The sequence below is a fragment of the Styela clava genome, chromosome 3 (assembly GCF_964204865.1).
Source record: "Styela clava chromosome 3, kaStyClav1.hap1.2, whole genome shotgun sequence".
Taxonomy (NCBI): Eukaryota; Metazoa; Chordata; class Ascidiacea; order Stolidobranchia; family Styelidae; genus Styela; species Styela clava.
The window spans coordinates 21866444-21880438 of NC_135252.1; the positions used below are offsets into that span (position 1 = coordinate 21866444).

The 13995-nt window shown below is 35.4% G+C and overlaps 1 protein-coding gene across 1 annotated transcript in view; it reads right to left on the reverse strand.

Annotated features, from left to right (window-relative positions):
* Nucleotides 1–13995, reverse strand: part of LOC120343347 (angiopoietin-related protein 2-like) — a 30625-nt gene that overhangs the window by 9574 nt on the left and 7056 nt on the right. Inside the window, exons 5-7 of the mRNA XM_039412489.2 lie at nt 5776–5919; nt 5002–5065; nt 2379–2494 (exon numbers count right to left, since the gene is read on the reverse strand). Coding sequence (XP_039268423.2) covers nt 2379–2494; nt 5002–5065; nt 5776–5919 — 324 coding nt within the window. The remainder of the gene's footprint in view (nt 1–2378; nt 2495–5001; nt 5066–5775; nt 5920–13995) is intronic.

Sequence of the window (13995 nt, forward strand, 5' to 3'; positions counted from 1 at the left end):
GTTTACTGACACTGTAGCACTTATTTAAAAAAATAATAGGACTTTATGCTAATATAATTTTTACAAGATGTCCACATCAAGCAAGGCTCTAAATAAGAATTACTGAATTTTGAAAAGATGGTATTCTTTCGTATTGAGATAGCCAATCAAACTCATTTCACACAATAAAGAGGGGTTATGAGGTTCCAGGAATAAGAGCTTAAAACCGAGTTTACTGTTCAGTCATAAAAACTCAGCTCGATAACAAAAAGAACACTGATTCGCAACACTTTTCCATTTACAGTTTACAAAATCATCAACCGAGTCTCTAGCATTGGTGGGAAATAATATTGTTTGAATATCAATCCAAAAGGGCTAAACTCAAAAAAGAAAACTATTTACTATTTAGTGACTATTTATTGAAATTCTATAATAAATATCGCTTCAAACTTTGATCAGCATACCAACTTGAAAATCATATAATTTTTTGTAATTTTTACAAATAAAACTTTTTCAAAGTTTTAACATTCGCCATTTTGCCCTCCATATGTTATTAGCTCAACCATCAATTTGTTCTGTGTAAATGACACTGAAATGGATTTAGTATTACACGACCGTTTTTAAACAAACCTAACAATTCCTCGCTTCCGCAATCGTATAGGGCCAGTTATTGCAACCTCGCTTGAACAAGCCCATTAGAAAGAAAAACGTCTAGACTGTTTCAATATAATATTTGAGACCACTGATATTTAAAAGTAAAATAATGAATCAAATTTAAGTCACCTGTTATTGCGTATGACAGAGATAATTTTGTGAATTGTGCGAGAAATTAGAGTTGAATTTAACGATCTTTATTAACATAAAAAGTTTAAATACTCTCAGTCAACACAAGATAATTACACCTCTGACTCAACGCCAATTTCCTCGCCGTCAAAGTGTGTATGTGTCAAGAATATTTTCAGAAATTTCCCTGCTTTCGGTTTCCTATACATAACTAGGCTATGAGACTATGAACGGGCAGCCACTGTAAAGTTATAGTCGAAAGGTCGAAAGGTGGTATTTCAAAAAAAATATATTACAAAAAAGTTGGTGCTTTTAAATTTATTCTCTGATCATATCTCGGATAAATATTCACAAAGGGATTTCAGTAAAAAGGTTACAGAAGTTTGAAAATAAAAAACTCTTTATTTCTCCAAAACAGGCCATGGGTTAGGGTTAAGCAGTGTCTACCCTACCCGATTTATTACAACTTGGGTGGAGCGATGGGCGTGGAACTTGCAACGAAAAGTCGGGCGGAGCCACTCTTTCGTCACGAAATTTGGTGATATAGCTTTTTTTTTATCCTTTGGTTTGTCAGCTAGAGAATCATTGGTTATAGAATTCACAGTATGAGTATCCATCCCCCCACCCTCCCGACCACTTGTATAATAAACCCCAATCATGAACATTTTAACCATGAAAAGGATGGTTTCGCAATCTTTTGGACTTTGGTCACGGAGAGAAAATTGAAATCTTCTTATTATTTCAGATCCGGACTAATATAATCCAATATTATAAATTGGGGATGCTGATTTCGATGAGTGATATATGTTTACCTACGCCTGTCAATATCGGCAAGTAAGCGGTCGCGAAAAAGTAGTTTATTTTTTAGGCTTGTTTCTCTGATCATATCTTGAAGCAATATTTCAATAAGAAGTTACAAGAGTATAAGAATCAAAAACAATTCTCTTCATTTTCTCGGAACAGCTACGACCTTGAAGCACGCGTAATATTATTTTAAATATGGACCTGACTTTTAGAGACCGAAATCTTACCGGTTAAGCGTTATCTACACATTTATTAACCTGGGTGAAGAAGTGGTAGACATGAAGTTTGAGTTTGGATTTTTCTTTATGCTGCAAACCAAAGATGAGCAGGAACGCGCATGTGCTATCATTCCACTTGGGATTGTGGCTGTGTTTAGTATATATCCCCGTTTGTTTCATACGGACATGTAATTGCCTGCCGTAGAATTCTTGAATATGAAATTTACAATGTGATTGTCAGCCATCACTAGATCATTTCTATATTGCCTTCTCCTATGCACATTTCAATCATGATAATTAAGGATTGTTTCGCCATCTTTTGGTCACCGTGACAAAATTTGAATTCGCCATTTTGTTATACATCCGGGTTGACACAATAGTTTACTTCTTCTAAAAACTAATTTAGGAATTGTTTATTTAATGACAGATATATGTCTAACAATGCTTGTCAATTGTTTCTCAATTATGCATTAAATATTTTGGAAGTTGAGTTTCATGAGGCATTTGTACACCTTTACTGGATTTGACTCTGTAAGGACCAGGCCGAGAGAAAATTCAACAAAAAAACTTAAAATTTGCATTTACAAACCGTACCTGTTCAAAATCGCACCAGACTTTCATTTTTCTACTCAGCGATGGAAGAGTTAGAATGTATATTCCACTTTCTTTGCTCGCGTAAAGTTGAATATCCACGCAGTTCGTGTAAGAAGCTAAAATGAGAAAATAAAGAAGAGTCTTCATCAATAAAACAATAACAAAATGACTGAAATGAGCTCGTAAATCGAGATGAGTCTTCTTTGCTTCTTCAGAGTTTTTTTTTCATAAAACGTCAGACTCTAACACTATTGCAATGCAATAAAACTGTTTCTGGCTGTAATATCCGCACAGTCAGCAAAAATGAATTCACCAACACGAAGGCAGAAAGAATGGAATAATAGTTCGGTAGACGCCAGTGTCAGTTTTTATTGTCTTTCAAGACACGCCACGTCGAGATCCGCGATAAATGTCCTAGGCTGTGTATACATATAATATTTACTTAGGCTCATCTTAAAATACTCCATTTACGGCGCCCCAGAAAAGTGTGTAACAAAATGGACTAATTTTGTTTGCCTACTTTACATCGAGTTGTGCAGGGGGATAAAATTATAGTCTAACCCTAACCTGGTTCACACATTACGGGGGACCTTATTTACGACCACCCCCACCCCCCCTGTTTTCCATCTATATCACCTTTTATTCAATGATCTAAGATTCCGTGCTAAAAGTCGTAGGGCGTTATGATGAATGCAAAATTGTCTTCAAATTTCACGCATAACGTGTCACTCGTGACAGCAATGGTGTTATCCCACCCAGAAGAATAAACGATAATTGGTCAATTTAAGGTTAAAAATGTTGGGATAACCAAGATATCAAATTACATGATAATACTGTGAAAAACTTGCAGCCCAATGACATGCATTAATATGTTTTTAAAAACGTTGTATATTTTCTATATTCTTTTAGTAAATAGGCAATTTATTAGCATGTATAGAATTTGCACGAAATTAACGTGAAAAGAAAGATGATTTTGATTTGATTGGTTTTCGATTTTCATGAAGTTATCGACTTTTTTACATTTTATCATCTATGTTTACTTTGTTTTATCATTTATCTTTTATCATCTTTCAAATCAGACAAATCGACTTCCAAAATCGTGAGAAAGCAATGTTGCAGCTGACAACACAATCCTTATTTTCACACTTAAGATCAAATCAAATAGTTTTGACGGCGCTCCAGAAGAGTGTGTATCAAAATGGAGGTAACTAATTTTGTTCGTTTTTGGGGGGGGGGGGGGGGGTGTATTCAGTTGGCCAAAACAGACAGTCCCCGACACGTTATAGAACTTAAATACAAAAAATTGGCATAAAATTATGGCCTAACCCTAACCTGGTTCACACGCTACAGGAGTACCGTTTGGACACCCCTCTTTTATTAGAGTTTGGTTATCTATGATATATTTGTCAGCACACCCCCCTAAAGTTTGCTATACGCTTGTGAAGGACAAGAGCACAAATAACAAATGATTGTCATGTGGGTTGACGTATGCTTACATTTTTTCTTAATTTCGTTTTTCAATTATTTTGACGTTTTCTTCCAATATCGTACCAGGTCTTGAGACAATAAACAATAAAAACCATATATTACAATGCTAGATGACAATTCGATTTTTTTGTACCCTTCCCAGGATCAATATAGATCTGGGATTCCCAGCCTTTCCTCTTTTGTGGCCCACTTTTGTTGCACAACAAATTCAGTAGCCCATTAACTTACTCATGCAAGGGAAAATCTACAGTAGGAAGTGAAAACATTTTCTCGTAAAGATGGACACTTCCACATTGATACCCACGTGCTGGGAATTAAAACTCAGTAGCAAAAACAGCATCATCGTTTACTGCTTTTACAATCCAAGTTTACCTAATTTATCAATTACTATAGCAATTTGTTTGTTGCACACCAGAAAATGCTTCCGTGTCCCAGCAGTGAACCATGGCCCACTTGTTGGAAACCGGTGATATTGATCATATGATTATATAGACTCGTTTTCGCCGTCAGGGCTAATGCTTCTTGTTCAAGTTCCGAAATGAATAAATGTCTTTTTCAGTGGGATTTTCAAAGTATGTGAGCGTGTACGAAAATGCTTTTTGCGTTTATCCCGGAGAAGAAGACAATACGACGGCTCAATTGCATTACGGTCCTTCGCATGATTACCAGTCCAAGTCAGATACGGAAATAGTTGACCATTTATTCGTTTTTATGCTGCATCAATCAATCGATCAAAGCGTTTTCTATTAGCCGCCCAGGCAAACAGGCACAAAAAAGTGAAGCAAAATTGAAAACATATACATGCCTTTGCCCAGAATGGACATGATGACCGCGAAATGACCATTCGGTCTACTTGTCAGCGGCTACCTTGCAAAAACTGTATCAATTAAAATTGAAGTTTCAAAAATAATGCACCAATTCTCATCAAATTTATCACCAAGGGCTTTTGATAATTTTAATACAATGGACGATGTATTGATGCCTCAACTGATCAGCGGTTACGAGAATTACCTTACGACGGCAAGGTGTTCAGAAATCCTCTCGGACATAAATATCTCCCGCGGGAAGATGTATATGCGCTTAAAAATTCCTCACGAAAACTATACCTGCAAAATAAAACATACTATACACTTACATCGAGATTCTGATAATGAAGAATTAGCTGTGTCATTAACTTCATCCTTTTCGTCGTCTATTCCCTGAAATTAACAATATATATGAGCTAGTATATCAATCAGATGGGTTACGTACGATACTAAATATCAATCCTTGATTCCTTCCTATAAGAAATGTTCATGTTCATGTTTAAAGACGAAATATTACAGAAATAAAGTTGTGTTAGTGTGCAGAAAGACTATTAAATCACTTAGCTTATAATCTATTACGCTACATGCTTGATATGCCCATCAATCAATGTTCTTTTATTTAATTCAATACAGTACCTTAATGACGCGTTCGCTTGAACCTGTTATTGGAATGTCATGATAATTACCGGTTATTGTTTTTGCTTTAGACGTTAGGCGATCGAAGCAAATTGGTAACGTGCCTATCAGCTGGTAACTAGCTCACGTAGTAACATACATATATTTTCTTAAATGAAACCTATTGTTAGTGAGTTATATACAAAAGAGTACGCTTCAGAAGTGTGTTTACCAATATGGAGATACTTAATATTGTTCGCCTACTTCACATCAACTTGTGTAAAGGGACTGAAACCTATGGGCAGGGGGCTCGCACAGAAGTCCCCGTACTCGTAATAGAACTAAAAAAAAAGAAAATTGGAATAAAATTATGGCCTAACCATAACCTGGTACATATACTACGGGAGTACCCAAAAGAGAATCCGTTCTTCAAATATTGAATCTCATTGCTGTTCTTTAAGTTTGTGAATCATTAAAACATTTCTTACCATAAGTTGTATATCTACTGCCATTCTATTCATTCTGTGAACCATCTCCTCCATTTTTGTTTGAAGAATCTTAATCTGTTCTTGTTGTGATTGAGATTGTTGCTTCAATGCTTCGTGATCGGTGACCAATGCTTCGTGTTTCTCCTGAATGATATATGATCAGTTTAGACCAGTGATTTTCGACAGGGGTTCTCCAAGTGCAGTCCAAGCCGAGAGTATTTGTTAATATATGTATATTGTTTATTATAACCAAATACTTATTAGTTTTGTCACTATCATTAAACTTCCGACATTTCAAATGTCATTTGTTTTGCTAGTATTTGGTTTGCTTTATATATATTTATAGTTTATACAATCCAGACAATACCAATTAAGCTATTGCACGGTGGTTCCTCGAGTCTTTGGAATGTTTCATCAAATCTTTACCATATATTGTTTGATCGTTTGACAACGACTAGTCTAGACATCGGTAATGTCATGTGTACTTGACAAATGCAAGAGAAGCAAAGAATGAATCTCTGTTGGTAACAATCGTTACGAGAAGTACTTAGTACTTATGCAAAGTTGCGCCGCACCGGTTTTATTAAATAAACAAAAAGTAATTACATCATCGTAAATCAGTCGTATCAACTCTTCCGAATTACAAGCGTTACCCTGGGGAAAAGGACGATTAAAGACCACCCAAAACAAACAATTCAGATAGCTATCTGTGTATGTTTAGACAGCTATCAAGCACTACTTAATCTAAGTGGTCGTGACGTAAGTGATTATATAGCAGACCATTAAAGACTTGCGCAAAAAATGAAAGAAGGCAGGAGATATGAAGAAACTGACCGACGAAGTGGTGCACTTGTTCGGCCATCACAAAATGCTTGCCCGAGGTCACGTTAATTTTTGAATTAAATAAGACATATCATGTACGATATGGGTTTTTAAACTTTTGGTGACACGGAGCCCCTGATAAAGGTTGAATATTATTCACAAAGCCTACAGTACATTAAAAAAAAAAAAATTAAAAAAAAAAAGATGTTTTGGCTCTGATTAAACTAAAACCACTTTCTTTATGACTCGGATGTATTTGCTGTTTTGTATTCACAAAATATTCAGTATTTAAATAGGTAAGCGAAGAGCTTTCGGAGACCCTAGATTAGCTTATGCAAACCATGCAAAACATAAACATTAGTTCACTGAATATAACTTTTCAAATGCCAGTTAGTTTTAGATATTGCTATTGTTATTCACCGATAATTGCCATATAACATTTTGACAATGAAAATAAATACGAAATGTCAAAACGGTGTTGTGGAATCATATTGTGATAATGCGTCGACGCCCTTTGGACACGACATTTATTTTCGGTCATTGCTGTGTGTATCATATAGGCTATGTGACACGACATTTATTTTCGGTCATTGCTGTGTGTATCATATAGGCTATGTGACACGACATTTATTTTCAATCATTGCTGTGTTGTTGTATATGTTTTACTGACGTAACTATATTTAGATATAAAACCATTTCATGTACCTCACATGGTTACTCAACGGTAGGCAAAAAGTTGTTAAATTAATTATTTAATTAGAAAATAATTAGTCCTTATAAATCGTTAGTAACTTTTACTCTACTTTGGAGCCATCGTGAAATGCTACATTATACACACGCAAGTATAACGGCCACTGTTGTAATCCAAACAAAATGATATATTAGAGCAGGGGTGTGCAACCTTTATTACAGGAGGGCCAGATTCAAGTAATTGGGTGGAGCCGCGGGCCGCACTTTTATTTAAGGTATAATTTCTAGTAGTTAAAGTAGTTGAAATTTTTGCTAGCTAGTTTTGCTAATATTACAGTGGCACTCGGGTACTGGTATATCCTTTGCGACGCAAGTGAATTGGAATTACTCGCACGTACCAGAATAACTAAACCATATAACTCGTTTCGTGGGCACACCATTCAAAACTGGAACTTCTACGCGGGCCGCACAATATTTCCTCACGGGCCGCATTTGGCCCGCGGGACGCGGTTTGCACACCCCTGATTTAGAGTATCGAATATAGTTCAAAATCAGTATTTTCTCACTTTTCCACTCAATAGTAGATATAATCACAATGGATTAAATTTTTATCCTCAATAATCCATACATTCCGAATAATAACAAAAAAAAATGCACTTCAAGTCATCATCTAGAAAATGATATAGGACTTCTAAAAATGATGTTTTTTCTTAAGAGCACGGAATATCTAAATAGGCATTAAATGAAAATTTAGCTCACGGTCAGATTAACAGACGAATGTTGCCAGCTATTTCGTTACTGTTGAGTTTGGACTAATTTAGATGAAATAATGCAGTTTGAACCCAATGTATTCACAACCTACGCGAATCAACATGGTTATGCCCAATAAAGTGTCCACTACGCCATTGCATTAAAATATCAATATATGTACTTTGGCCTTCAAATCTTATTACATTCTGGATGAGATGTATTCCCAACAAGACAATGTCCTATTAACTGACCATTATGACATTGCACTCAAAGAATAGTATTTTAGATAGATTCGTTTAAAACTGTAACTTTCATTTTAGCTCATTAACATTACGTCATGTAAATTTCGAGACTATCATTATCAACGTCGAGAATCGAAAGTTTTAAGAACTAAAATAGCCGCCTAATTATACCTTTCTCTGAGTTAAGAAAAACTTAACTTGACAAAATCGCGATTGATTGCAGCACTAATTACATCAGGTATGTTTCCCAAAGCACATAGACAAATTAACTTTCAATGTACCCAAGGTTTGCAGAAAAAAAAATGAAAATTTTGCAACTGATTGAGTAAACCCATTGTACGTAATTTGCTATCTTGTTAGCATCATATTATGGAGATGCACTTTGCACAAAATTACGTACGTTGCCGATCCCACAACAATACGACATGATTATATGAACATGCTTATATGCTAATATATCTTCAAACTTAGCTGAGTTATCATAGGATGGATATGAACTTAAACAATAAAGTTGATCCCGTGAGTGCTGTAGAAAAGTGATTATTACAGTATCCATTTTTGATCTGTGCAATGGCATCGCATGGAAATTTCCGGCTTCAAACCCTGACTTCACGTCCCCACCATGGGTATAATTAAATTGGTTAGCCATTGCCTAACAGGAATGATTCTAAAATATCCAGAATAGTACATGTTGTGTGATCCTACAGAAAATTCAGAGACATTGCTCAATGTTTATCCCAGAGGTGGGCAAATTACGGCCCGCGGTTCGGCACCCGCGTTTCATCCGGCTCACTTCAGACCTCTGGAACTACGATTATAGTTTTTATTGATATAAAGTTTCCTTGGAAATTATTATATAAACGTTAGCCTAGCTGTTGGATTAGCTGTTGTAAATAAACTCTTTTTTATTCCCAATTTTTCAAATTGAGTTTGGATCCTCCGGCCCCGTAACCGAGCCTATTATCTGAAACTGGCCTACTCAGAAAAGTAATTGCCCACCACTGGTTTATAATATGGAATAGCTGTTATTAAACACTGTATACCTGCATAGATAGTAATTTGTATTCAATACAACTTTGACCTAACGAATAATATATAAGCTCTGCCCAAACTTTTCCATTTGACGAATACTCACGCCTTTTGCTTTGACCGAAGCCCATTCCCAAATACCTAACATTTACCGTTAAGTATAAGGTGCTAGTGTGTTACGAATTATGACCGGAGGTTTTTCCGGTTCGGTCCAATTTATGGATCCTTTGTACAAAGCCCCTCAAAATGAAAAAAAATGAGTAATTATTCGTTTAGGGTTAGTGTGAGGGCTAGGAATGCAGGTTGCGCTGGTAATTCAAATTTATATCTAACCCGACCTTAATTTAATAATTACTACTTTTTTTTAAAAAGGTGGCGGGGGATGTTTTTCTCAAATATTGCATTTTTGCATTAGTGGCGAGCTTTGTACGAAAGATTCCAATTCATGACACCTTGGTTTATGTGAGGGCGCGGGATCTGAACCGTTGGTGTGCAATCTGCGATACAAAGACAGTTAAATCAAACGCATTAACCTCCAGACCATAGCGCCGACGTTTGCATTTCGGCCTAACCCCAATTTGTCAACCATCTCAATTTCTACTTCTAATGGAGCCGACAGCTGTTGATAGATTTTTACAGAATTAATGAGTCACGTTAAAATCGTTGCGGGCTCTTGCAAAGGCTTGTTTACACAGCAGAATAACTAACAAATAAACAGATGTGCGTGTGTGGTCACTATATCTAACACCATCGAGCAAAAAAAAGTAAATTTTCTCGGAGATTCAATGAAAACAAAAACAAATTTGGTACTCCCGTAGTGTGTGTACCAGGTTAGGGTTAGGCCATAATTTTATTCCGATTTTCCTTATTTTAGTTCTATTACGAGTTTGGGGACTGTCTGTGTTAGCCATGTGAATATACATACCCCATAGGTTTTCGTCCCTTTACACAACTTGGTGTAAAATAGGCGAACAAAATTAGATACCCCCATATTGGTACACACACTTTTGGATCGCCATAAATTGAGTGGAAAGCAGTCTTGACTATTTGATCCTGAACGAACCCAGTGAGAATTCTGGTCTAATTGTTTTTGCGGGGTGAATGAGTATAATGACCTCGTATATTACAGAACTTTTATACAAGGCCGGCCCAGAGGATCATCTTTAATACCAGTGACTGACTATACTTTATCACACTAGGTAGAAGGTTTTGAACTCATCAAAAATGTATTTTGTACATATATTTTATGACAGTTTATGGAATTTTGTCTATATACTTTTATCTACATCCATAACCATTTGAAGATAACAAGAAGATTTTTAGATAAATCTATAGACATAATCATTTATTCAGACATGTCTCATTTTTAAATAATGCCAAAAATAGTGATAGCTCATAAAAAATGTCTCTGCTTGAGCAAACTAGCAGGTATTTACGAATAACAATGTGTCAGCAAATTGCACACTTTTTTCGTTTTTTAACAATTTCTTCATTTTCTTTACAAACGGCAAAATCCCAAAAAATTATCAATTATTTTCAACAGTATTCAGCTTATTTGCTCAGCATTCATTTCAAATCACCGTGGTCAGTTTTCATATTTGCTCAACAATTTGGTTTTTGGACAAAAAATATCACTTTCCCACCTTTAGCAAACAAATTAGCCAATTGAATATTTGAAATGGATACCTAAGCAAACATAATTTTACACGTTAAACTAGTGAGTGATCCTCAACCTTCTGTTAGAGCGGAACCTCCGTGAAACATTATAAGGTTTGTCTTTTATTGTCTGAATTGGTTAAGGTATTAATATCTATAAATACAAACCTAATACAGGCAAAACAAAATGGTCTTTTAAGCGTAGCAAGTTCAATAATAGTGGCAAACCAGGTATTTGATTATATTCAAACAGTATAAACATTAATACTCTCTTATTTGAATGAAAATTAGCGGAACCCCCGGACTGACTGGTGGCGGAACCCCAGGTTGTCGCGGGACCCTTTGAAACCATAGTGTTAATGAGACTTTGTTTAACTAAGATATTGAAGGTGTTGCAGGGACTCTTCCCATTTTTAACATCCATAACCCAGCGACTTACCTCAATTTATGACATACCATTTTGTTAGCATATTTTCCTGACAAAAAATATAGACAGCCATCTTATACTAGCCAAGCACATTAATCAACTTTGCTAGTTGCCCCAGCTAGCCATAACAATAGTCAATTCAGTGACATTAGTTATGTAACAATATGTCAAAAGATTGTTCTAGTTAATTTTATGACGAAACAGCACCAAATGCAATTTTTTGTTTACCCTCGCGCAAATGCGACGCGGGCCACAGATAATGAAGCGGTGGGCCACATGTGGTCCGTGGGCATGGGTTTAAACCCCCCCGACTTATACCTTCAAGGCCCCGCCATGAAGTAGAGCCTATATACTTTCTCTACTAAATATACCTAATATGGGTTACAAATTCTTTTCCTGCTGACTTTGAAACTCTCCATTCCCCTTTATCATGCTAAAACTCAATTTTAGTAGTTTGTTGTTTAATCATCATTAATTCCTTGTGACTAGCGTTATGCCCCTTTTGTACAGTTTAAGTATAGTGTACTATGTGTTCATGGAAAAGTATTATAGTATAATGAAATTAAGGATATTTGTAATACTGCAGCAAATAGAAAGAAAAAATTTCTCCCTACGAATGGCAAAATTCCTTCCTTGGAAGAAATTACTACCCGTTTGGAAACGATGCGGTATATCTACTATATTACAAACAGTATAATTGCAACCTTATGCAAATGCATGATATTAAATAGTAATAACTGCCATTACGTTGATTCATAGTAAGTACTAACTTATTGACCGCTTTGTTCAGAGAATTATTCGCAGAGAGGACAAGAAAATGCGTCAAGAAAGATTATGTTTTGGCAATAATAAATTACCGCAAAATTACAGTAAACTAATTCGGTTTAGCTGAACATACTATCAAGCACTTAGACTTTCATTTTCATGTGTTTGACTCAATTACCTCTGGAACACGTTTAGACACTTGTAGCTTAATGATCCGAGCCATCAAACGTTATACTTGAGCAAAATTTCACATCGCTTTTGTCAAATCAATCATTTTGTTTCTACTTTACTGAGTTTTAAGAAAATGTCTTTCCAGCAATTTTGGTTGGTTGGATGCTTAACTAGAGTGTTTGTAAAATCCTGTGGCAATTTCAGAATTTAGTTGGGAAAACAGTTTTTAACGTCTCTTAACTTTGATTGTTTACTTTAATGGGTGATTATGTAAGACTTTTTTTCATTTGATACAACTTTATTTGCTAACTATTTTCGTTTATATGTCCGTCATTAGCTACACTAAGCCAGTGTTTCCCAACCTGTGGGTCGCGACTCAAAACTGGGTCGACTACAAATTTTATTGGGTCCCTTGTTTTTTCAGCAAAAAGCCTGAAAAGTAGGTACTTACTTTATTTTCTAGTAAATATTATTGTTTATTTGATATAATATGTGGGAAGTATCAATGCGTAAAAACCTTATTTTTGCTAATTAAAGCCACGCCGGCTGCCTTTTTCTTTTGGTGTAATTTCTGGCTGAATAAATATTATGTAAAAATGATTGTTTTATATTAGGCCTCAAGTTTGAGTTCACAAGAGTACTAAATGCTGTTTAGCATTTTATCATGTCCTTGGGTCGCGTGATTTAAAGAAATTAATTTTAAAAAAGATTTGGGTGGCTCGAAAAAAAAGGTTGGGATCCACTGCACTAAGCAACTCAAAATTTCTATAACCCGACTCAATACAAGACTTTATGAACTCCCTGTTTATCTATACTGCTCACTGAACTCGACGTGTGAGTCAACATGTTATTTATGCGCGCATTTGAAAGTGATGTGTAATAGACATATTGGATTGAGCGGTTAACCGTGTTTTGGTTAGCGGTTACAAATAGATCGAGAAAATTTGTTTGTTTGAAAGTTCACTTTGGAGCGTAGCTTCGAATAGCGTGAAAAATGTCACAACTTACAGTTACAGTCACAACTTATAGATTTTCAAAAAAAGATCATCTTAGCAACTTGATTTCATATTTCTTTGTTTATCATTGGGGGTACTATTTCTACTACTATTTATCTTAAAGTATATTGTTTGGAAGTGCACTGTTGAGATTAAATAGTTTCGAAGACCGAAAAAATGTCCTAACTTCAGTTATATAAAGCCTGAAAGAAATATTGCAAATATACCCTTGACATAATTTTATATTTCTTTGTTTATTTTTGTTATTATTATTCTTTTATAGTTCTTATAACTGGCGTAGTAAACCGAGACTACACGATTCCTCGTTGAATGTTCAAATGCTTTCCCCCGGGATGAGGATAAATCACAATCAGACCAATTACACCTAGCGGAATTCAAGGAACGGCAGGATGAAACGTTCTTGGAATCACATATACGTTGTAATTTGTAACCAATACATTGAAAGCGGATATTGTAAATTACCTGAACAAGAAAGTGAAATCAAATTATGTCCAATTGGAAACCAATTTGGTCTGTAATGATATGTCTATGTAAAATACATTACTGTCCGTAATATGTCACTGGTACGCATAATAATATCGTGTAAGGTAATAGTGCTAACGCGATTTTTACTAGGTTATGTAAACTGCATCAGATGAACCTAATTGAAAGC